The sequence below is a fragment of the Dipteris shenzhenensis genome, chromosome 12 (genome assembly GCF_047967505.1).
Source record: "Dipteris shenzhenensis isolate YYH24624 ecotype China chromosome 12, Dip_SZ_1.0, whole genome shotgun sequence".
Lineage (NCBI taxonomy): Eukaryota > Viridiplantae > Streptophyta > Polypodiopsida > Gleicheniales > Dipteridaceae > Dipteris > Dipteris shenzhenensis.
Window position 1 is genome coordinate 42,351,038 of NC_141607.1, and position 23,251 is coordinate 42,374,288.

A 23,251-nucleotide genomic window follows, 5' to 3' on the forward strand; every position below is an offset into this window, starting at 1 on the left:
TTGTAAATTGTGAAGAGTACCTTGAAGCTATTCATATTTTCTTGGAATAGAGGTAGTTCCAATCGTGAGAATTGGGCTTGGAAATCCTTTCCACTAATGTGTTTGCAATAACCAAGCAAACCTTGATGACCATCTCCAACATATTGAATCAAACTTGGCAAATTATGAAATGTGGGAGGCGCACAAGTAAGAGGATCCACTGGATAGAGTACACCATTACTCCAAAGGTTGATGCCTCCCATAGTTGGCTCAATGTCTCTCTATACACACCCTTGTTGCCATTGCACTAACGAGTTGTGGCATACTCAAGTGCAACCTCAATGTGCAGGTTTCATTTGCACTTCATGTTGGTGATATTTTGCAATGGATCCTTGATATGATATGAAATTTACAAAATGCCAACAAGGTTGAGTAAAATGGATTTGGGAATGAATATGGTTTGGGTGAATGGATATGGAGATGAACATTGTTTTTGTTGAATGGATATGCATTAGGGAAAGGTTTGGAGGGTTTCTACTCAATTTAGAGGATGAAAATTGGATCACGTCAATCACTGTTAAGTTTGGGGATGATATCAAGCCATAAGGTGAGAGATAAATGGTTTTGGAGGTTGAAATTTTGGTCAATACATATGGGTTTGGGAAAAGTTTGGGAGGGTTTCCAAGCTATGTTGACTTTTTCCAAATAAAATTCAAATTCTGGGTGACGTGGCATACATGGGACACTTTTGGGGGATGGGGACCCTCCAACAGAGACTTAAAAGAGGCATGTTTTGGGAAATGTGAACTTGCACAGTTTGGGAGACAATGGCCCACCCCCATGCCTAGGGAAGTGCACTTTGTAGGAGCCTTCGGACCCACCTTCCTAGGCTTTCTTAGTCCTTAATCCATTTTCCTAATCTATTCCTTATGAGGCTCTTTTTTACTCCAAATATCCCCTAATGGATGTCTCATATCTGTATCTCTCTAGTCATCTCTCATGCCATGGTGGAGGGCGTGGTCTTCAGGTTCTCTGTATCCCATGGGCCATATCAATAGTAACACCTCTGGTCGGGCGGTCTCCTCCCAAGAGAACTATAGGCAGCTGAATTTCCATCATATGTGCTCTAGTACATCTCCGTATCATAGGTGGCTCTAGTGTCTCTAGCTATATCTCCCCTCATTGGCATCTTGTCTCACTGGTCCATACTACTCTCATGTTGTCGATCTCCTCCTCCTCTATCCTGACAAGTCCAGGGGCAGACTTGAATGTGTAGAATTCTATGATGTGTGGCCCATCACAGTCCCCTTCTGAGTCCCTCTCTTGCTATATGATCTAATGCAAAAGGGTCTCTCTATGACTTCTCATCTCCATCAGGTAAGAGACCAATGTAGACCTGGTCCTGGAATTGAATCAATCTAGAGAGAGGCCCAAATCCAAGCCCCTCCTAGAAAAGGAAGTGGTAGCATCCTCTCATCTCATAATAAATGGGATAGACACATAAGAAGTGCTCCTTTGTCTCTACCTCAGCCAATGTGCATAATCTACAAATCTGCTTCTCCCTAGCTGTGCCTGCGGCTCTTCTTGCCTCAATCCTCAACTAATGGTATGAGACTCGTATTTGCCCAATGGCAATCCTAAGGGCATGCAAGACTCATTAGTCTTCCAAATACTGGGGCCTGATTATCACTTTGTCCTTTGACACTCTCAAGAAGTGGTTAAGAAAAAATCCAATCTTAGTGGGGAAATCCTGGTCCCATAACTACATCCACAATTTATAGATCTAAAGTAGGACTAACCATATGATATGGTTGATCTAGTCCAGTGGGACAAGAGGTTTGGGAACATCCATGTTGTACTTGAAAGGGGGGGGGGGGATGATCTATCTCAATGCCATATCTATCAAACCAATGTGTGCATACCACACCATGCCGACACCACTCTCATCCAGTCACATAGATGACTCTAGCGCCACTCTCAATAGCCTCTCTCTATGTATGGCCTAGATTCTCTAGAGATAGGTAATTGCCTAGAAGATGGAATCGATCTTCAGTGGTGTCATGGAAAACTCTACCTCTACGATTTGTTGGGGGGTTGAGGGCTTGCTCCAAATCATCTTGGATCCCATGGTCCCCTATAGTCTCTCAAAGAATTGCCACTATGTCTACCAGATCACATCCCTAGAAGGGCGCCACGAACATGGTTGTAGGCCTCACTAATATGTCGAATAGCAATCCCTTCGTCGGGGGGTCTTGAAAATGCGCCTGAAAAAACTATCACTCCAGTCAGGCCAGAGCTCCTTGCCCTCATGTAAGGCGTGCCTTGGCTACATAGATCATCGTAAAGACTGGTCCTGTAAAGACTTCCCCTAGATATGTGTAAGATTGTACAATCTCCTCTTGCTCTCCTCTGTAGGTGAAGCTGTCTCGATGAAGCACTGGCCAGGAGATATTGAAGATCATAACCTTGGTTTTACCAAGGTTAACCATCAAATCTCTCTCTTTATAGAACACCTCTAGGGCATCTAGGTGTTTCCGTACCCTACTGCTAGAGGAGTACCTCTCCCTCTCAGGAAAACTCCAATATGTCCTCAAAGATTATCTCATAAGGGCTATGACCATCTCTAGTGACCTCATGCATGTAGGATGGCATATTTGAAGGGGAATAGCACACTGCAATAAAGAGAGGCAGTGTGTCAGGTGGATGGAATCATACCCACATGTGTCATGCATGCTCCTCCTTTCATATCACAACTATAAGTGGCCTCAGATTATCTAAATAGGATTGCTACCACTCTAGAGCCTTGTATCCCATTTTCCCTTCTTGTCTTTTGCCTAAAGGCTAATTCTGAGGTATATCTAGTGATGATGACTGTGGTTAATCTTATTTCAAGAATCTCATGTGTTTCAGCATAGAATACATCTCCCTACCATTGTAAGTCTTTGAGAACCCACCAAGATCTGACCATAGGGTCCCGTTACGATTCCATACTATTGCTTTGAACTCATGCTATCCTCTCACCATATGGTCTAAGCACTATCATGCATCTTAGTCATCAGTGCCTTTGCATCGGTCATCGGGGTATCACCCACTACCAAGCCTCTTACTAGCACATTAAGGGCTTTAGTGCTTCCTCTTTTTCCTCTTATGATGCATCAAAAAAGAAATCCTTCTTCTAGGCTGTTGCACCTTTTTTCACCACTTCCTTCGATTCCATCATTTCTCCTTCCCCTCTAATATTTGCTGCATATATTTTGCATGCTTTTCATGCATATTATTTGAATTACAACCTTCCTGAAGGTTTCATTTGAAGATTTCATGTGCCTTTATGGAGTTGACCTGCTCCTTGATGGTATTTGAAGAGGAGAAGGAAGGGAGCGAGGGCAACCCTGCTGAAATGAGTGGGAAAGAGCAAAGTCCTCCCTCATATGACCACCCATAAGCATCTAGTTAGCACTCCCTGCATACATAGGAATTCCCATAATCCATATGTTTGAAAATCCAAACCTCTATATGGTGCCTCTTGAAAATACTTCACCTTGTCGTAAGCCTTCTCATAATCCATATGTTTTAAAAACCCAACCTCTGTATGGTGCCCTCTTGAAAATAACACTCCACCTTGTCATCGTAAGCCTTCTCAAAATCCAAAAGAAGGACCACGATAGGTTTGAGACTCCTCCAATGCCCAATCAACTACCTCCCAAAAGATGAAGATATTGTCCAGGATACTGTGTTCTTGAACCAAATCTACTAGCAAGTCATGGATGATGTCAGTGAGGTTGGGCCGCAACTAGAAACTCAAGACCGTAGCCATGATCTTGTAAGCGATGTATGTCAAACCTATCCCCCCTTCAGTATTAAACATTCAACCTCGACTCGATCGTTGTTGGACAGCCAGGGAATCAAATATCTTAGTCAATCCATCCTCCCTCTGACATTTTTGAGCAGGGAGGGCCTTGAGGGCCTCGAAAAGCTCCTCATCAGTAGAAGACACCTCCACCTGTCTGCACATACCCAAAGAGACCACCGACGGGATATGAGCCTCATCTGTCTGGTCATCCCTACGATCTCCTGCAGGTCGGAGTGCATCTTCCTGCTCACATCACGTAGCCGTTGGAGCTGTGTTCTCACCAATGGACTGAAAGAACTCCCTCATCATCTTGTCTCCCTATTATAACCAATGCCCAAGAAGACTAATAAGAGAACTCTGTTTTATGAATCTCTATGGCCTGGAGCCTCAGGCTCCTATAATAGTCATTGAGCCACTAAGAGGTTGGGTGTTGCTCTCTCAATCACTTTATGGAAGCCAAATCTCATGTGAGTGCACTCTTGCTCTCCTAACTCCGACAAAGCTTAGGACTGGAGCTCCTCATTACTCCTCTAAATCGCATCTACCACCCAAGTAGCCCTATGGCCCTCCAAAGGACTCTCTAGCTACTACCAAGTCTTTGTCACTACTTGTTGCACATCCTCCTCTAGAGTATAGCATTAGTGATATGCAACCCCTTCTGTGGAAGTCCACAATGGGATTGCTCAACGTGAAGCACAATGGAGGAGTGACCCGACATAGTTGTACCTGGCAATATACCCATGGCTCCTCTATGCATCGCCCAATCCCCCACATAAAACTATCAAGATGCTCTAGCAAGCCAACATGTGACCAAAGGAAAAGCGGACACTATCTGCAAATCTAGAGGAGGCTGCCTCTCTCCACGGATCTCAACCATTGATCGCGAAGATAAACCGACACCTCCAAGACGGGAGGGTAATCGACCAGGACGTGAAGGTAGTTTCAAAGTCCAAGCCTCCAAAACTCGTGCAGAAGGGGTTGTCCTCAATGAGGCCTCAAGCCTGGGTCAAAAAAGGAGCCATCTACCTAAAATTGCTTCATAGGAGCTATGTCATGTGCTGGGATAGGGCCGGACTGGGACTCCAAGGGAAAAACTTAAGACTCAAAAGAAGAAGTGTCAGCATTGCTCTTTTCTTCCCAGAATGCTAGGACTTTGAGAGGAGAGGATTGGAGGAGAAAACAGCAAGTACCACTGTAATTGGGGATGGGACGAAGAAGAGGTGCACGAAGAGGGGGTAGCGAAAGTAACTACAATGGGAGTGGCAAGAGGAGGTGAGGGCAAGGAGGGGGCCAAGGGAGATCCGGAGGAAGCAAGGGGTGGGTCGAAGCGGTGGACTCTCGCGGCCTTCAGTACTCCAAGCCCCTACTTCTAGCAAGACTACTGGGAGATCAACAAAGATCTCACCCTCGAGAGTAGGGATGCCCCAACGGGGATCCATCAATCTGCTCCCCCTCAAGAAAGAAAGCTCTTGCCCAATCTGCCATTGCCCACTACTTGAAGTCTAGCTAGTCATCTAACCCAAGGGGTCTAGGACTCCTAGTGCTACCTCAATGGACGTTGGGCTCTATCCGCACTAAACTCCCTCTACGACCTGTCAAGCCTATGAAGGAGATGGAGCCCAACCCTACCCCCTGGAGCAAGCACGAGCCAAGTGACCCATGTTCAGCATCAAAGGCACGATTTTAATAAACAAGAAACCTCAATCCTCTCTCGAGACTCTACCCCTCAAGAGTCTCGACGAAAATCTCCTCATGAAAGTCGTCAAGTTACTCTCAATTATGGGACCCTACCCTGTCAACTGCCACGAACGAGGCTGCTGAAGTCAACAATGACATTGTGTGAAAAGCACCTCCAATGGAGGAAAGGAGGAGTCAGTACTCGATAAAACGCCTCTGGAAGTGGAATGTCACCAGAAAACGTGACACATATTACAATCAACCATAAACCCATGGTACCAAGGAATGAAAAAGACAAGACAAGGTGCAAGCCAAGGAGAACAAGGGACTGCTACACCAATGCCAAGGTGGTATCCGAGGAGCTCAACTAGAAGAAATACTCCCCTCCCATAAATGGTGACCTCCTATATATGATGCCCATGTGGCTCTTAACTCGTATGGATCCAATCTCGCTCGAGGCTCCTTGAAGGTGAGTCGAATATTCTTGCCCACCAAGGCTCTATCCTAAAGTAAATGAACAACGTCCTTCACACATTCTTTGTCCTCTAGAGAAAGTATAACCTTAATGGCTAAGGGAGTTGAGGGAATTGTCATGAGAGCCCTTCTTACCAAACCAAGGTCACTACCACCAAGAGGCTAAAACTTATACAACTTGGGTGTTCGCGTGCGTGTGCGTGTGTTTGCATGTGGACGTGCACGTGCACGTGTTTCTTTTCCTTCGACTCAAACTCCTCTTGTGAGCACACAACTAGTCTAGAGTGCCAAGATACTACAATCTCCACCAAGGTGCCAAGGAAGCAGGAGTGTTACATATTGATAGAATGTTAAGTAGCTTTGATTGATAAAGCCTAAATGAATATTAGGGAGCTTTGATTGTCGTGAGTCGAACATTCCTGCCCACCAAGGCTCTATCCTAAAGTAAATCAACAATGTTCTTCACACATTCTTTGTCGTCTAGAGAAAGTATAACCTTAATGGCTAAGGGAGTTGAGGGAATTTTCATGAGAGCCCTTCTTGCCAAACCAAGGTCACTAGCACCAAGAGGCTAAAACTTATACAACTTGGGTGTTCGTGTGCGTGTGTTTGTGTTTGGGTGCGAATGTGTGGGGGCATGCACGTGCGCATGTGTGCTTCTTTTCCTTCGACTCAAACCCTTGTGAGCGCGCATCTAGTCTAGAGTGCCAAGATACTACAATCTCCACCGAGGTGCCAAGGAAGCAGGAGTATTGCATATTGATAGAATGTTAAGTAGCTTTGATTGATAAAGCCTAGATGAATATTAGGTAGCTTTGATTGTCATCAATCAAGGTTGCACAACAGTCTCCTTACCAATCAAGGGTGTGCTTCACTTACCCTGACTGATAGACTGTTAAGTAGCCTTGACTGATAAAGCATGTACGTCTTTTGAGTGTGCTGCATATCGATAGAATGTTAAGTAGCTTTGATTGATAAAGCATAAATGAATATTAGGTAGCTTTGATTGTCACCAATCAAGGCTGCATAACAGTCTCCTTACCAATCAAGGGTGTGCTTCACATAAAAACTTTACGTGGATGTTCAGTACCCTTCATTGATAGACTGTTAAGTAGAATTGATTGATAAAGCATGGACATATGTTAAATATCCCTTACATATATGCGCCCTCCCCCCGGCCCCCTCCCCTCTCTCTCTCTCTCTCTCTCTCTCTCTCTCACACACACACACACAGGTCTCTCATATTCTGTGTTCATGACAAAATAAAATTCATAAATGCCCTAACTGGCAAAAGAACTTCAACATATACACCAAGATCCTGTAAACCATGACTTTAGTAACTTCTTCTCAGCTTCATAGAGTAAACCAAGTACACACACTATTAGAGTGCTGTTCTTTCCTAGAACTGTCAAGTACAAGAAAAGCGTGATTCATCCTTTTTCATATCGACCCTTAAAAAGGGCCATGATTAAAGATTAAAATGTTGCATATGCATTAAGACAGCTCTATTTATGCACAACAGGTTGGAATCCTAACATATTTTACATGGAGGCAACAGCTCACATTGCATGCCCCTTTTGGTGGTATGAATGGTATGCTGGAACGCACAGTTAGCTCACACATCATTCATACATCTGCACACCCTCCAGACACTGCACCAGTTTGACATGCTTATAGTTGAAGCAGCAGAAGCCCCCATCTGGGGTTCAAACCTTAATTCTACTACATTTTCCAGTAAGGATGGCAAGAAAGAGGCACACACCTAGAAAGAGCAGGGTTGTGGTGTGGTAATTCAGGATGATCTTTTTAGTTGGGAGGAGATATTTCAGAGGAGATCTTTGTAAAACCTGACAATACACAGATAGAGAATCACATCGTTTGATTCTCGTCACATCCATCTACTTTTAAATCTTTCCACCATGCACTAGCTGGCCACAAATGCAGAGGACCAATTGCTACACTTCCGCACAGTGATAAATTAACTCTCGCCATCCTTAGCCCAAAGGTCATCAGGAGAACCATCATCAATACAGCAGTTGCATCGAATTGAAGCTCAAGGCCAGTGCCAGACCTCATGCAACTTGAACCCTTTCTTTTCAAAATACAATGGTCCACCAAAGTGCAATGTACATCAAAGTGCAACCCACCCGGGAAGGAAAAAAAGAAAAAATATCAAGGAAAGGGGGCAAGAGCACCAGGACAAGACGGCACAAGCAGCAGATGTCAGAGGATCTCGGAATTACACAGGCATGAATCCATCCCTCTGATTTTTCCTGCGAGCAACCCTCTCCTCTAGAGAAAGGTAAATTCACCTTCAGAACAGCAAAAAATAAAGCTGCTGCAAAAAGAGAGAAGGCGCCAAAGCTGAGGATCTCCGATTTCCAGTATTGCCTGTAGCACCTGCTGCTGTCCCAGACGTTCTAATGGTAAGGCGACGCTTGTAACGCTTCAAGACAGAAGCCAGGTTCTCTTTACCTTTTGGAAAGGCCACATCACCTGCAGCTGTTCCAGTTCGACCTTTCCGGCTTCCTATTGCTGTCTCAACTTCCTTGATGATTTCTAGAAAGATAGATGAACTAGCCCCTTTCCCTTTGGAAGTACTGGTATTGCGCCCCCAAGGCCAAGACTGAGGATAGCCCAGATATGAGTTTCCCATAGAACCATTTGATAAAGACCCACTTGGCAGGTCCACAGTGCTAGAATCCTTCAGACTTCCTTGCCTACTCAAACACCTTCCTTGCCATTCAGATGCCTCTGACATAACACATATACATGAAGTTGGAACAGACCTAGGCTTTAAAAATGCTGGCTCAAGAACACCCTGTTTCTCAAACACCAAAAACCCAGATGAAAACATAAGCATACCTGTTCACACAATTAGTCAATGAAACATGAAAATTAAAGGAGCACTTTTATGTGTAATTACAAAGGAGCACAAAGAGGCCAGCCCAAATAGCCGTGTACCATTAACAAGAACAACTAAAAAACTACATTCTCAGATACAAAAAAGGGCTTATTTGCATCTGAAGGGGAAATTCTAGGGATTTAGAAATAAAAGTACGAAGAAAGGAGCCACAGGGATTACACAAACTACAATGCAACAAAGATCAAACCTGTAAACCGTGACAAACGAGGCATATTTTTGTGGTGTTTAAAGGGAAGGGTTTCGGGTGCTTGCATAGCCTGTCAGTCATTTAACCAAAATGGCCTTTTTTTGCTGAAGAGGGAAACCACAGATTATTTTACAAACAAAGGTAACAATTTGCAGATCCAAAATGATATCTTACCTGAAGACGATTAAGCACATAAGTGTACTTTCCCCATAGCTCTGGCCTGCTTTCCATATATGCTAGTTCTAAGACTCTATGGATGCACCACACTCCAAAGCTGACTACCAGTTCCATGCTCCACACGCATCCCTCACCACAGTGAGGCACACCCGATGTACCCAGAGTTGTTGAAACCAACTCATTACAATTTTTTGCCACAGTTGGAAATGGTTTTTGAGAGCTGGCGGTCCAAACTTGTTGGCTGTTAGTGTATGATTTGTGTAACTCCCTGGTATCAGCTTCAAGTAGAACTCTTTCCCTTGTGGCAACCATGCCAATTAGATCTTCATCTGACCCACTGTCCGATCGAAAAAGCCATTCCGAACCATCTAGCCTAAGCAGCTTACGAAGACAGGATCGTAAAGAATTCAGGACCTCAATCTCAAAATCAATTCCAGTGAATGCTGCTTGTGGATCTCTGGCAGATGCTAAACGACTTCCACTCTGACCTGATACCCTGTGAGTTCCAATTGGAGAGCTAGCAAAACCAAAAAGCTGCTCAAACGGTTGAGTTGCCCAAAGGGAGTCATTCTGGATTTGTGGAGAAGACCGAATGGAAAAACCATCTTTGCGTGACTGAGAAGGAGAAATTTCATCAAAGGATAGCGGCGTTCTCTCAGATTGGTGTTTCAAATAATTAGTTTTGCTCCTACTATGGCCAATATGCCCTTGGTGTCCTATAGGTTGTTGTCCAACAGGAAAATTGAATGAATCTACATTTCTTTGATGCGTTTGTGTATCTATGTCCAATTCACCAGTTACTCTGTATACTAAAGGATCCCAAGTTGCATTGCCTCTTTCTGCAAATGAATCCCAACTGGTCCCTCCATATGGAAATCGCCTGTCTGTCTGTCTGGGTAATCTGTCCGTTAGGAAAGAATTTCCTGAAGGCCTATCTGACAATTCATTGCTATTAGCCAATGAACCTATTTGAAAATTAGAGCCCGTCACTGTGGGAGCTTCATAGATACCACCACTGGATGGATGTAACTCTACATTAGAAGACGAATGTTGCGACCGGTGCAAAAAATAAGGCCTAGCTTCAAAACCAGAAGTGATGTTCCCACTTTTTCCAGTATAAGAAGAAATCTTGTAACCATGAACAGTGGCAGGCTGGCTATCAAAATCACCATAACGCGAGGGATACCTTAAACTTGAGTATCTCCTTTCTAAGTCATGTGAAAGAGAGGAGTGCTTCGTCATACCTTTTTCAGCATCAAAACAGGAGGAGGTTGACGTTGAGCCATGATAGCTGGAGGGCAGATACGCATCTGCTTGACATGCGTGATCATTTCCCATATTTTTCTGCCAAGGTTTCTGGCCAAGCTTGGGGGAGCACCAAGCTGAATCATGATCAAATGTTTCATTCAGCCCTCTATGATTTACTTTTTGTGAAGCTCTTCCTCCAGCTACACCCCCCTCAGGCTTTACGTTTGTTTGGAACACAGAATGACCATGCAAATCATACAATTTTCCCCAGAACTCATCAAGTAAAGCTGCAAACTGTCGCCTGGCTGCTCTACCCAGCCCTGAGAGTCTTGAAAGGCTGCCACTTCCACTACCACCACAACTTCCTTCACTTGTGTCGCTTCTTGCACTAAAGCTTTTCCCCGAACCAGGTTCTTCAAATGATAGAGAGTTTACACTGCCCCCTACAAATGACAGAGACTCCTGAACTACTTCATCGTGCTCCCAGCAATCCAAATCGTAGTCATCCTTATCTAAGAGCTCACTATCGACCTCTTCATCTGCATTTCTCAGAGTTTCAGCTTCTCTATTCACATGATCTTTTGCAACAAGTGCAGCACTGTGTCCTGTCCCCGATTCAGGTGGGGATACTGCCCATGATAGGGAACCCTCTATTGATGAAGATTTCATTGAGGATAGTGAGTCAACAAAGGAGAAATCATCAACTGAAAATGTTGATTGTGATTGAGTTTTCTCTAGGTCATCTTCTTCAACACACTTCCTTAAGGGCATTTCATTTTCCGGCAGTGGCAAGCAAGGCATTGACTCCTGCTTCTGTTCCATGCCAAGTTCCTTCTGGGGCCCCTCTTGTGAAGCAGTCAGATCAAAATTCTTCCCCTGTCCTACTTCTGGGATCTCCTTTTCGGAAACATCAAGATTCATAAGGCCTGGCTTATGAGAAAACTCGTGAGCTGGTGATGTAAGCATACTTTCCCATGGACTCTCTCTGCTCTTAATGTCGCTGGTCCCAATGCCACCTCCTTCCACAAGTGCTGAAGTACTGGAAAGGTCAAGATTTGGTGATGTTAACCTGGTATCCCATATAGCATCACTGTTCTGACTGGGAGGTCCTTCCAAAACTTCAGACTCGTCCTCTACAGAAATGAAGGGCCTGCAAGGCTTGGCAGTATCTGCTTTCAATGGTGCAGATATCATCCACATTAAAAGTAACACTGACAGAGTTGTAACACCTACCACAACCATCCGAGACACACTCCGAAGAGCCTCTTCCCATTTTGCATTTGAACTGGCAAAGTCTCTGACAAGATTCCAACTTCCTGACCCCACATATTCGTCACTTTCACCAAAGAAAATGTCAAATACAACCCAAATATCCATGATGAATATTGAGATGACACAGACCCACAAGATCATTTCCACAATCAAAGAGTTCTTATAACGACCCATGATAGCTTGTGAAGAGGTAAGCTTCACAAGAGGCACTATGGCAAAAGGAAGCTGCAAGGCAAGAACAACCTGGGAGAAAAGTAGAACTTGGTACATGCCCTCACCTCCTAAATACCATGCCAAAAAGACAGCTGGCAGAACTGCCATCAGCTTTATAAAAACACGATGGAGTGAAAGGGAGGCCTTAGCACCAACGAAACCTTCCAATGCTATTTGCCCAGCAACTGTTCCCACCAATGTAGAAAGTTGGCCAGTACACAGCAAAGCAAAGCCAAAAGCTGCAGGAGCAACTGAGGGACTCAATATCTGAAAAGAAAACATAGACTGCATATGAGCAAGACCTTAAAACGAAAGCATTCACTGTAACGAGAACTATGCGAAACCGAAAACGCCACATTTGAAATGCAACCATTTGACTTGTTTTCCAGGAAGTATAAACTCCAGAAATACACATACGAAAAGAGGGGAAATGAAATTATGCATCTTAAGCCGAACATAATTGACCCAAGTATGTGGTTGACCTGCCTAATGAGAAAGATTACAATTTGAAAATTCTGTGTGAGAACTGATCTTGTAGACATAAAGCTCATTCAACCTTCTGCAAACTCAGAAATTAGGATGAAGCATAAGACAATTGTCAATACAAACAATATAGAAAGAGATTCACAATTTACCAGAAAAGCAAAAAGAAGCTGAGCTTAAAAAAGTGTTGAACTGATATCTAACAAGATGCGAGGAAGTCAATCCTTACAAAAAAGAAGAAAGGGGTAGCTATGCCTCTTGATATATTGAAGAGCGTGCCATTAGAACTTAGGTCAGGCCAGAGTTTTGGGACTCCAAGACCCAGATACAGCCAGATAAGCACATGCAGTGGGAGAGACAGATGCAGCATAAGCACCCAATACCAAATAGAGGAATAAGAGTGCTAAAATCTAAATGCCAGGGTTAGTTGTCCTCACAATTTCCTTTAGTGTATGGCCTGCTCATTTGGACGAAAAGGTCTAACCATGACATTCGGTCTGTGCATTCTAGACGATGCACTCCCACGGTGTCGATTATAGTAGCAGGTCGCTGTGCTACTGAAGATGTAAATAGGCGATAGGCAAGTTTATAGAGTTTGAATTTTTAGAGAGGCCGTTTGATATCTTAATGATTCGTCAAGTGCCATGATGCATATTGTGCTAATTGTCCAACATCACCGATCACATGCCAGCATCAATGATCATATGGCTCCTATGTTCATTATTAATGTCTGTTTAGATCCAAACAAGGCTTGCTTAGCCCAAGTTCTTTACCCCTCGGATCTGAAAGGACCCACAGGGAACGTCATAACAAGATTTCTTTCCATCCTGAATACACGCAAGACCGAGATGTTGACAAAGGTAATTTTGTTCCAAAAGAGCTATTGTTTGTTCATGCTGTACCAAGGAATGATATGAAGGTTAAGTTCGGCAGGCATAAGGTGCACAAGGGTGTGGTTGACAAGGGTCTTTATAAAGTGCCAGCACTGACAGCTCAAGCCAAAAATGACTCCACCAAGTTGCGGCGTGAAAGTTACCGGCATCTCAACGTCATCACACTGTATGTGATGTAGAAGAATAGACTAGGAGGAGATTTAATTCACATCTCAAAACTCTAGATACCTACGAGTCTTGTATCATGGGCAAGCAAACATGGTAAGTGTTATCAACGGGTTCCATAGTGTACTCTTGTATGTCCCCCCTTACATTGAAAAAACAAAAATTCCTATTAATTAGTTACTCCCCTTGAACCATTAATCCATATTGACCTAAGTTAGAAGCACCCCCAGCAAACAATGAAAATAACATATGTTAGCAGCAAAATTACATCCCCCTAAACATTAACCCCTCGTTTCCCCCCTGTGCCATCTCTCCCCTCCCCCTCCCGCCTCTCTCTCTCTCTCTCTCTCTCTCTCGGAGGAGATAGCAAGATGGCAAAAAATAATCGGACAATCATGGTAAGCAGCCTAATGGCCAAGTTATATGGCATGATCCTGGAGCAGAAAATCAGCAAATGGTCAGAAGAACAAGGGATGAGGGCGCCATCCCAAGCAGGGTTCCACCCCAAGCCCTCAAGGGTAGATCATCTGGTTGCCATACGGGCTGCACCTAAAGGAGTCAAAGGTAGGAAAGAGGCTGTGTACTGTTGTTTCATAGATTTCAAGAAAGCATTCGACACAGTGCAGCGAAAGAGGCTATGGAAAGATTGGAAAAGCTTAAAGTCCCTCGAAAACTTAGAGAAGCCACATATCAACTCTATGAGAAGGTTCTAGCTGAGTTAACACAGCCGCTAGTAGCCGGATCATGCTTTGTCACATGCAACCCTGCACTTGGGTTCAAGTGACACAGTGGCTACATTGACAAGTGCGTAATAGTTCCCTAATAGGAGATTTTGTTGTATGCTGTGACCCCTTTGTGAGCCCTTGTCTAGGGGCAGTCAGGCAAAAGCTGCGTAAGTTAGTCTCTCAGCCTTAGGTCACGTTAGAACAGATCAGTCCTTGTTCACTGGTACCCCCTGGAGAACAGTAGGGTAGTGTTTCCATCTTAGGTTTAGAGTTAGATTTAGGTCCAGCCCAAAATAGGAGCTCTTTTGGGCCCCGTCAGGGCTGGAACAAGTGAAGGAATGGCAGGGGAATGGCTGCCTTTATAGGCTACCCTGCACCCTCCCCTAGGCTGCCATTAATGGGGCCTAGGGCTGCCTTTTATGGGACCAAGGGACCAGCCAACCAGCCAGGAGAACCGGCTGAAAAGTTGGCCATCTTGGGCTGGTTGGCTCAGCCCTTCCAGCCCTAAAAATAGGGGGCCTCCAGGCCCCCATTTCTCATTCAGTTCCCTCAGGTCTTCAGCCTCCTACAGCTCCTCCTCAGCCCCCTCTGAACAGCCTGACACTCACCCCCAGTGGCCCTCTAACCAGCCTCAGCCTTTGGCATCAGTTCAGCTCTCTCGGAAGGTGTTCACGCAGCGCATCATACAGGGAGTCGGGACAGCGAAGGAGTAGGGTTTGGGGTCTGTTTCAGCAGCTCTTTTCAGTTATCTTTTACAGTTTAACACAGCTGACTCTCAGCTCTCTCAGTCACGCAGTAACCCTGCATTCCGGTGGACAATAGAAGCCTCTCCCTTGCCTTGCAAAAGCGTCTCACATCGTCAGTGTGGACAGCATCAAGGTCTCGGTATTGGTCGGCGTTGCCTCTCAGGTCTTTGGGTCTACTATACGTGTGCACAGTGAGCTCTTCAAAAGCGTGTTTCCATGCTCTCTCGAAGAGTGTTCTTTGTATTTCTCAGTTCTCCAAGTATAAAGCAAATTCTCCCTTGATTGGGGGAGGGGGCACTTAGTGGGTACAGGGACCCAATCGGTTGTCGACTCTACGCTCTCTCTACCCTCATCTCCTTTCTCTCTCTATGGTGGATTACGCTAATTCCTCGCTAAAGGTTTAAAGAAGGTCTTGCTGTGAATTACACGATCACATCACCGTTGCATGTTACATTGGTATCAGAGCTTTGGTCTGTATCCAGCTTGACTACCGCGAGTGTATGATTGTGTTGAGATCCGGAAAGGAAACACAATCAAGCGCCATGGAAGGGTTAAGAAAAGGATCCACCCTTGAAGACTTTGAAGAGGAGAAAGACTACCAACAAGATCCGCTTCCACCAAATGCTCAAGAAGTGATGGCGAGCCTTCTAGAGTAGAATCGGGTCCTCCTACAGCAACTCGAAGAACATTCATCCCAGCTAGAAGAAAGCAAAAAACAGAAAATAGCTGGACCAGACAAAGCAACGTCTGGAGGAAAAAGAAGTAGAAAAGCCACAGGAAGAAAGAGGAACCACAGATTTTGAAAAACTGCTCTTATTGATGCATGAGGAACGCAAAAATAAGAAGGCATTGCGACGCGCAGAGCTTGCCCAGGCAGAGAGGCAACAAAAGCTAGACCGAGAGGCGATGCTTCTCCAATACAAGCAAATGTTAGCTGCTATGTAGGCAAGTTTGAGCGCAGCAGCCGTCATCGCCACAACTTCGTCATCGACAAAGATAACACCACTCACTCGGTCCACTCCAAATTTTGTTAAGTACATGCAACAAAAGCTAGACTGATAGGCAATGCTTCTCCAACACAAGCAGATGTTAGCCGCTATGCAAGCAAGTTTGAGCACAGCAGCCGTCACTCCCACAGCTTTGTCATCAACAAAGGTAACACCACTCACTCGATCCACTCGAAATTTTGTTAAGTGTGATAATAAGTGTGACCATTCATCGATTTTACAATTTATTCATCAGTTTGTCGCTCATTTTCCATTAGCGGGGATTCAAGATGAGCAAGACAAAGTCCACCTCGCAGCCCCTCATCTTACGGGTCAGGCGGTGACCTGGTAGCAACATTAGGCTAGTAAGCATACTGACCCAATAAAGTTTAAGACGAATTTCGTTTCGGCAACGTTTGTGGCCAAACTCAAAGCCCATTTTCTCCCACCCCAATATATCCTTAACCTAGAGAATGAGTTTTCTCGTCTCTCCCAGAATGGTTTTCCTGTGTTGACATACAGTAACAAGATCATCACACTGGTGCAGGAGTTGGGCGTGACGGAGAGCACCAAGATGAAGCAATTCATTCGAGGATTGGACACCAACATTCGTTATACCATTCGGAACTTCAATCCGCCAGATTACGAGCGGGCGCTGACTCTCGCACAGAATCAGGAGATGATGCTAAACGGGAAAAAGCCCAAGCAGGTCCAAAAAGATTCCAAAGCCTCGCAACAGTCTACCAACACAGCGGGTAAGGATCAGAAGAACGACAACCAATTCCAAAAGAAAGACGGCCAGGCTTCTGGTCAAAAGAAGGAGTCCAAGCTCAAGATGACTCCGGATGAGAAGGCTAAATCGGGTATTATGAAAGGCTATCTACAAGATGACGAATAGAAGCGGTACCACCAAGAGCATCACTGCTTTCATTGCCACCACATCGCTGGGCATGGCAAGAAGGATTGTCCGAAGAGGCTTGCCGAGAAGGCTGCGAAAGCACCTACTTTGTCCGTCACCAATGTATTGGCTCTTCCATCCCCGCCTCCATCCTCGACTACGAATGCCATCTTCCCTGCTTTGAACGCCGTTCCCACGTTGGTCTTTCAAGGTAAGAAGGAGGGCGATTTCTCTTATCAAAAGAAGGTGCTCATTCGAGCGTACCGGCACAACTAACGAGCATTAGCTTATTGTCATGTTCGCTATGAGGAGACTCAACTTGCCAAGATAGTGGGATGCCCCTCGGTGTCCCATGAGCTTGCCATGGACGGGTTCACACCCGGCTTGCGCACACGCATCCCGCATAAGGCCATCCATTTCATTTTTTCAGTTCAGAAGGCCATGTTTACGCAGGATTTTATTTTGACTCCTTTGATAGGGTGTGACATGATCCTCAGGATTCAGTGGTTCCGTGAGCATGTACCCACGTGTGATTGGCAGCAAGACACCTTCACTATTGTTGAAGGTTTACCTGAGCCTGCCATGGTACGCCACACCAAGTTCCGTGATCAAGGTACCCATGAAGCAATGTGGTTGAACGAAGATTTTTTTCAAGAGTTTCCCCAGATATTGGCGGACTACTTGGAAGCAATGAACCTACCACCAAGTTAAGGAGGGAATGTCACATGCACACCTACACTTGGGTGCAAAGTGACACTAGCTACATCGACAAGTGCGTAATAGTTCCCTAATAGAAGATTTTGTCGTATGCTGTGACCCCTTTGTGAGCCCTTGTCTAGGGACAGTCAGGCACAAGTTACGTAAGTCAGTCTCTCAGCCTTAGGTTAGAACAGATCAGTCCTTGTTCACTGGTACCCACTGGAGAACAGTAGGGTAGTGTTTCCGTCTTAGGTTCAGAGTTAGGTTTAGGTCCAGCCTAGGATAGGAGCCCTTTTGGGGCCCCTCAGAGCTCAAACAAGTGAAGGAATGGCAGGGGAAGGGCTGCCTTTTACCCTGCACCCCTCCCTAGGCTGCCATTTATGGGGCCTAGGGCTGCCTTTTATGGGGCCAAGGGACCAGCCAACCAGCCAGGCGAACCGGCTGAAAAGTTGGCCATCTTGGGCTGGTTTGCTCAACCCTTCCAACCCTATAAATAGGGGGCCTCCAGGCGCCCATTTCTCATTCAGTTCCCTCAGGTCTTCAGCCTCCTACAGCTCCTCCTCAGCCCTCTCTGAACAGCCTGCCACTCACCCCCAGTGGCCCTCTCACCAACCTTAGTCTTGGGCATCAGTTCAGCCCTCTGGGAAGGTGTTCATGCAGCGCATCAGACGGGGAGGCGGGACAGGGAAGGAGTAAGGTTTGGGTTCTGTTTCGGTAGCTCTTTTCAGTTATATTTTACAGTTTTACACAGCTCTCACTCTCAGCTCTATACTTCAGTCATCTCTCAGCTCTCTTCTAGGATCTATCACTCCTAGATTTCACTCTCTCAGTCACGCAGTAACCCTGCATTCCAGTGGGCAGCACAAGCCTCTCCATTGCCTTGCAGAAGCATCCTACATCGTCAGTGTGGACAGCATTAAGGTCTCAGTATTGGTCGACGTTGCCTCTCAGGTCTTTGGGTCTGCTATACGTGTACACAATGAGCTCTTCAAAAGCGCGTTTCCATGCTCTCTCGAAGAGTGTTCTTTATATTTCTCAATTCTCCAAGTATAAAGCGAATTCTCCCCTGATTGGGAGGCCCTCAGTGGTGGGTACAGGGACCCAATCAGTTGTCGACTCTACTCTCTCTCTACCCTTATCTCCTTTCTCTCTCTATGGTGGATTACGCTAATTCGTCGCTAAAGGTTTAAAGAAGGTCTTGCTGTAATTACACGATAAGATCTATGGATCGGTACTAGAGAGAGATCAGCAGTCATACAGAGGCACGGGGACAACGAGCACTAGGGCAAGTAGGATTCAGGAGGCAGCACTCTACTCTAGACCACATTTTTACTCTGAGGGCTATCATTGAGGAGGCGAGGTCCAGAGATCAGAGAGTCTGCACATGCTTCGTAGACTTTCGAAAGGCCTTTGACACTGTTCCACGATCCCGCATGATTAGAAGACTATAGGAGATGCAAATCCCAGAGATGCTGATTTGGGGTGTGATGAGCTTATATGAGTCAATCAGAGGCAAGGTCCCTGCCCCAAGCGGTCTATCAGATTGGGTCAAGAGCACCATTGGGGTGAAGCAGGGCTGCCCTCTCTCACCGACTCTCTTTGGACTCTACATTGATGAGATCACATCTTTCATAGATCGCCTAGGTGGCGAGGGCTCATTACTAGGGGATCTCCTCATACAGATATTGTTATATGCTAATGATATAGTCTTTATATCCTCTTCATCAGAGGTGCTGCAGAGAGATCTGGAGGCTTTAGAGGTGTTTTGCAGAGAGAGAGATCTGACGGTCAACCTTGGGAAAACTAAGGTTATGATCTTCAACACCTCACGAGTAGTGACTAATCGACTCACTTTCACCTATCGTGGTGAACCAGTGGAGATAGTGCAGTCATACACATATTTGGGAGCAGACTTCACAGGACCCATCTTCACGATGAAACATGCAGCCTAGGCACAACTCACACGAGGGCATAGTGGCTAGACTAGAGCGGCAGTGTTTCCACGCGCACTTCCAAGATCCACCGACGGAGAGCTGGCTTTCAACACACTAGTGCGGCCGGTCATGTATGCAACACCTTTCTGGGGGTGCGATCTTCCGAGGACAAACTGGAGGAGCTTCGAGCGGCTACAAGTGACGATGGGATCCGGGCTGATCCGATGTAAGCCCTCAATTCCACATGAGATAGTATAGGCAAAGTTCGCCATGACACCTTTCCAGGTTGATGCCATCTTTCAGACAGTGACTTTCATCCACAGAGTGGGACTTACCCCATTGGAGACTTCCGAGGTTGGCCCTAGAGTCATCCACACGACTCGCAGAGAGCGGGGCAGACACATGGTATGCACACATATCTACATGGCTTGCCAAGCACAATATCCAAATGGATAGGCTTCCCCCCTTTCAGTACACCATGGATGCACCTCCTGAGTTGATCCTGCCAAATGAGATCAACCGTATCATACGGTTAGACCTCCTCCAGCTTCACACATCCCGGACTTGGGGGGAGGACCAAGAGCTCCCCACCAAGACCCAGTTTTATCGTGACCACTTCTTGAGAGTATCAAAGGAGGGATTCATTATCAGACCCTAGTATCGGGAGGATCGAGGAGTATCTCATGCACTGAGGATTGCCATTGGTCAGATGCGGGTTTCATCCCATCAGCTGAGGATTGAGGCAGGGAGAGCAGCGGGTATACCTAGAGAGCGACGGGTCTGCACGCTATATACACTGGGGGCGGTTGAGACAGAGGAGCGTTTTCTTTGTGTTTGCCCAGCTTACTACGAGATTCGAGGACGCTACCACTGTCTCTACCTAGAGGGGAGTGGCTTCAGTCCTTTGTCACGATTGATCCATTTCCATGACCAGATCTATATCGGGCTTTATCTAATGGAGATGCGACAACGGACGGAGGCGCTTCTACGATAGATCAAAGAGCAACACGGGATGGTCAGACCACTACAGGACATAGAGGGTGACTAGGTACAGCGGCACGTCACAGACTTCTATACATTTAAGTCAGCCACCAGACAGTGGAGTGGAGGAAGAGGAGCTAGCCGATATGAGAGCAGTCTGGATGAGCAGCCAGCACAATACCATCGAGAGAGGGGCACAGAGGCCACATGTGCGACAGAGACCCCCCAAAGTACACTCTATTGAGGTCCGACCTATCACAGCTTTCCTCAAGGGAGACCGACAGAGACGAGGGGTCACTCTAGACATAGCCTCGAGAGTCCAGAGAGCGGGGAGACCGCGCCCCCCACCGCAACGCCCAACAGCTCGACGGACACAGATATGAGACATTTTCGCAGCCCACCAAAGAGCCATCACTGTACCAGGCTTTGGTTTCGTCCCAGCGCCTGGATAGATTGATTGATATGATTATGATTCTGTTAGCATAGACTAGTACTCAGCAAGGGTCCTAGCGTAGCCTTTGCTTCAGCCCACTGAGGCATGTATGAGTTCGCTTTTCTGTGCAATTTGTCCCATAGGCCCGCGAGGTCTCCCGTGGACATTAATCTCTCTCTCTCTCTCTCTCTCTCTCTCTCTCTCTCTCTCTCTCTCTCTCTCTCTCTCTCTCTCTCTCTCACACACACACACACACACACACACAATGGCCGAGCTAAGGATCAGGAGGGGCTATGCACTGAGTTTATCGCATATGGGATCGACACGTTAGCCCCGATCCTAGCAAAGCTATTCAATGACGATGTTTGCCTTGGCTTCCCCCGCACCTGGACACTCAACACCATCACCCCCATCCACAAGGCAAGGGATCCCATGGACCCGAGTAACTACAGGACTATCATGATTGGACATGTGATGTCCAAGATCTATGCAGCTGTATTGGATGCGTCGGTCAACCTGTTCGCAGAGATGAGAGGGCTCAGAGCAGAGGGTCAGGGCGGTTTCTGGCGAGACCATGGGACTATGGATCACATAACATGGGACTATGGATCACATACTCACACTCAGGAGTGTCATTGAGGAGGCCAGATCACGAAAGGAGAGGGTATATTGCTGCTTTGTGGATTTTCGCAAAGCCTTTGACACAGTGCCTTGAGCTCGTCTCATCACACGCCTACAGACACTGGGATTTGATCAGGAGATCCTCTGGGCAGTCATGGCACTGTATGAGAGAGTCTCAAGTCGAGTTCGAACAGGCACACGTTGAACAGATGAGATCTTGAGTACCATAGGGGTCAAATAGGATTGTCCCTTATCACCAACCCTGTTTGGCCTCTACATCGATGAGCTTGAGACTTTCATGGGGGCATTCGGAGGGACCGGTTGCTCACTTGCCGGGATCATCATCAGGATTCTTCTTTATGCAGATGACGTAGCACTCGTCGTCCACACCCAAGGGGCTCCAGCGACACCTGGATGCACTACAAGCTTTTTGTTTATCCCATGACTTGGAGGTCAACCTTGGCAAGACCAAGGTCGTGATCTTTAACACCTCTCGAGCAAGCATGCAACGGAAGCAGTTTACTTTTACTTTCGGTGGGTCACCAATTGAGATCGTATCCTCATACACTTACTTGGGGGTCATCTTCTCCAGCCCGATCTTCACGATGAGACCAGCAATGCAGGCCAGACTGAGCAGGGGATACACCTCACTGGCTCGGCTAGAGAGACAATGCTTCCACTCCCACTTCCAGGACCCTCGGACCAAGGCTCTTCTCTTCGACTCCTTGGTCCGACCAACCCGTATGTATGGCAGCCCTTCTTGGGGGCCTAACATGTCAGAGATAGAGTGGACGCAGGTGGAGTGCCTGCAGATCCTCATGCTCTCACGGATGATCCAGAGCAGAGGGGATTCCTAGGGAGCATCGCGTATGCATATTGTGCGATTGTCAGAAGGTCGAGTCGGAGGAGCATTCTATTTTCAGGTGCCCAGTGTACTACGAGATCCGCGGTCGCTACCACTGCCTCTTCAAAGACAACTCCGGGCTCCTTTCCAGATTCCTCGCCTACCCAGATCAGAGATGCCTCGCAGCCTTCATTCACGAGGGGGTCCATCACAGAGAGCACTTACTTAGGCGACGGGGCTTGGCCGCATCATCAGACACCTCTCAGAGCAGGATCACAGAGTTCTTCCCATCGAGTGACATTGATCGTCCAATCTCTAGCCGCAGACATGACAGAGACCCCGACCCGACGATCGCAACATGACTCATGAGACATCGAGGGGACACACGGATCACTATGGGGGACCTCCCGTCATTGTTTAGACCCGGGATACGTCCCACGAGAGTCACGGTGGCTCTGGTCTTGCGTCAAGCCTCGTCCAAGAGACCGAGACACACAACACCCCTTGACGGGCACCAACGTCTCATCACCAGCTATGCACTGGCTAGGGCAACATGACATACGGAGGATTCCGCTCCGCTCCAGTCCTTTTCTTTTCATTGTTACATCCAGATGTATTTGATTATGTATGATCAGACTTAGGATTCAGCATGGGTGATGATGCTCGTTTCAGTAGCTCCACCCTTACTGTGATTTGTATCAGGTTTTCTTTCAGTATCATAGACCCATCGGTCTTCCAAAGACTCTAATAAAATTTCTTTCTTTCTTTCTTCTCTCTCTCTCTCCCCCCCCCCCCCCCGGGCTTCACCTCTCCCCTCCCCTATCTCCCTGGCTCCCCTCC

General features: G+C 46.5%; 1 protein-coding gene across 1 annotated transcript in view; it reads right to left on the bottom strand.

Annotated features, from left to right (window-relative positions):
* Positions 1-7,308: 7,308 nt before the first annotated feature.
* The window catches only part of EIN2 (NRAMP metal ion transporter family protein), a 94,999-nt gene continuing 79,056 nt past the window's right edge, over positions 7,309-23,251 (bottom strand). Inside the window, exons 6-7 of the mRNA XM_087383239.1 lie at positions 9,268-12,270; positions 7,309-8,801 (exon numbers count right to left, since the gene is read on the bottom strand). Of these exons, the coding sequence (XP_087239365.1) occupies positions 8,295-8,801; positions 9,268-12,270 (3,510 nt within the window). The 3' untranslated portion in view covers positions 7,309-8,294. The remainder of the gene's footprint in view (positions 8,802-9,267; positions 12,271-23,251) is intronic.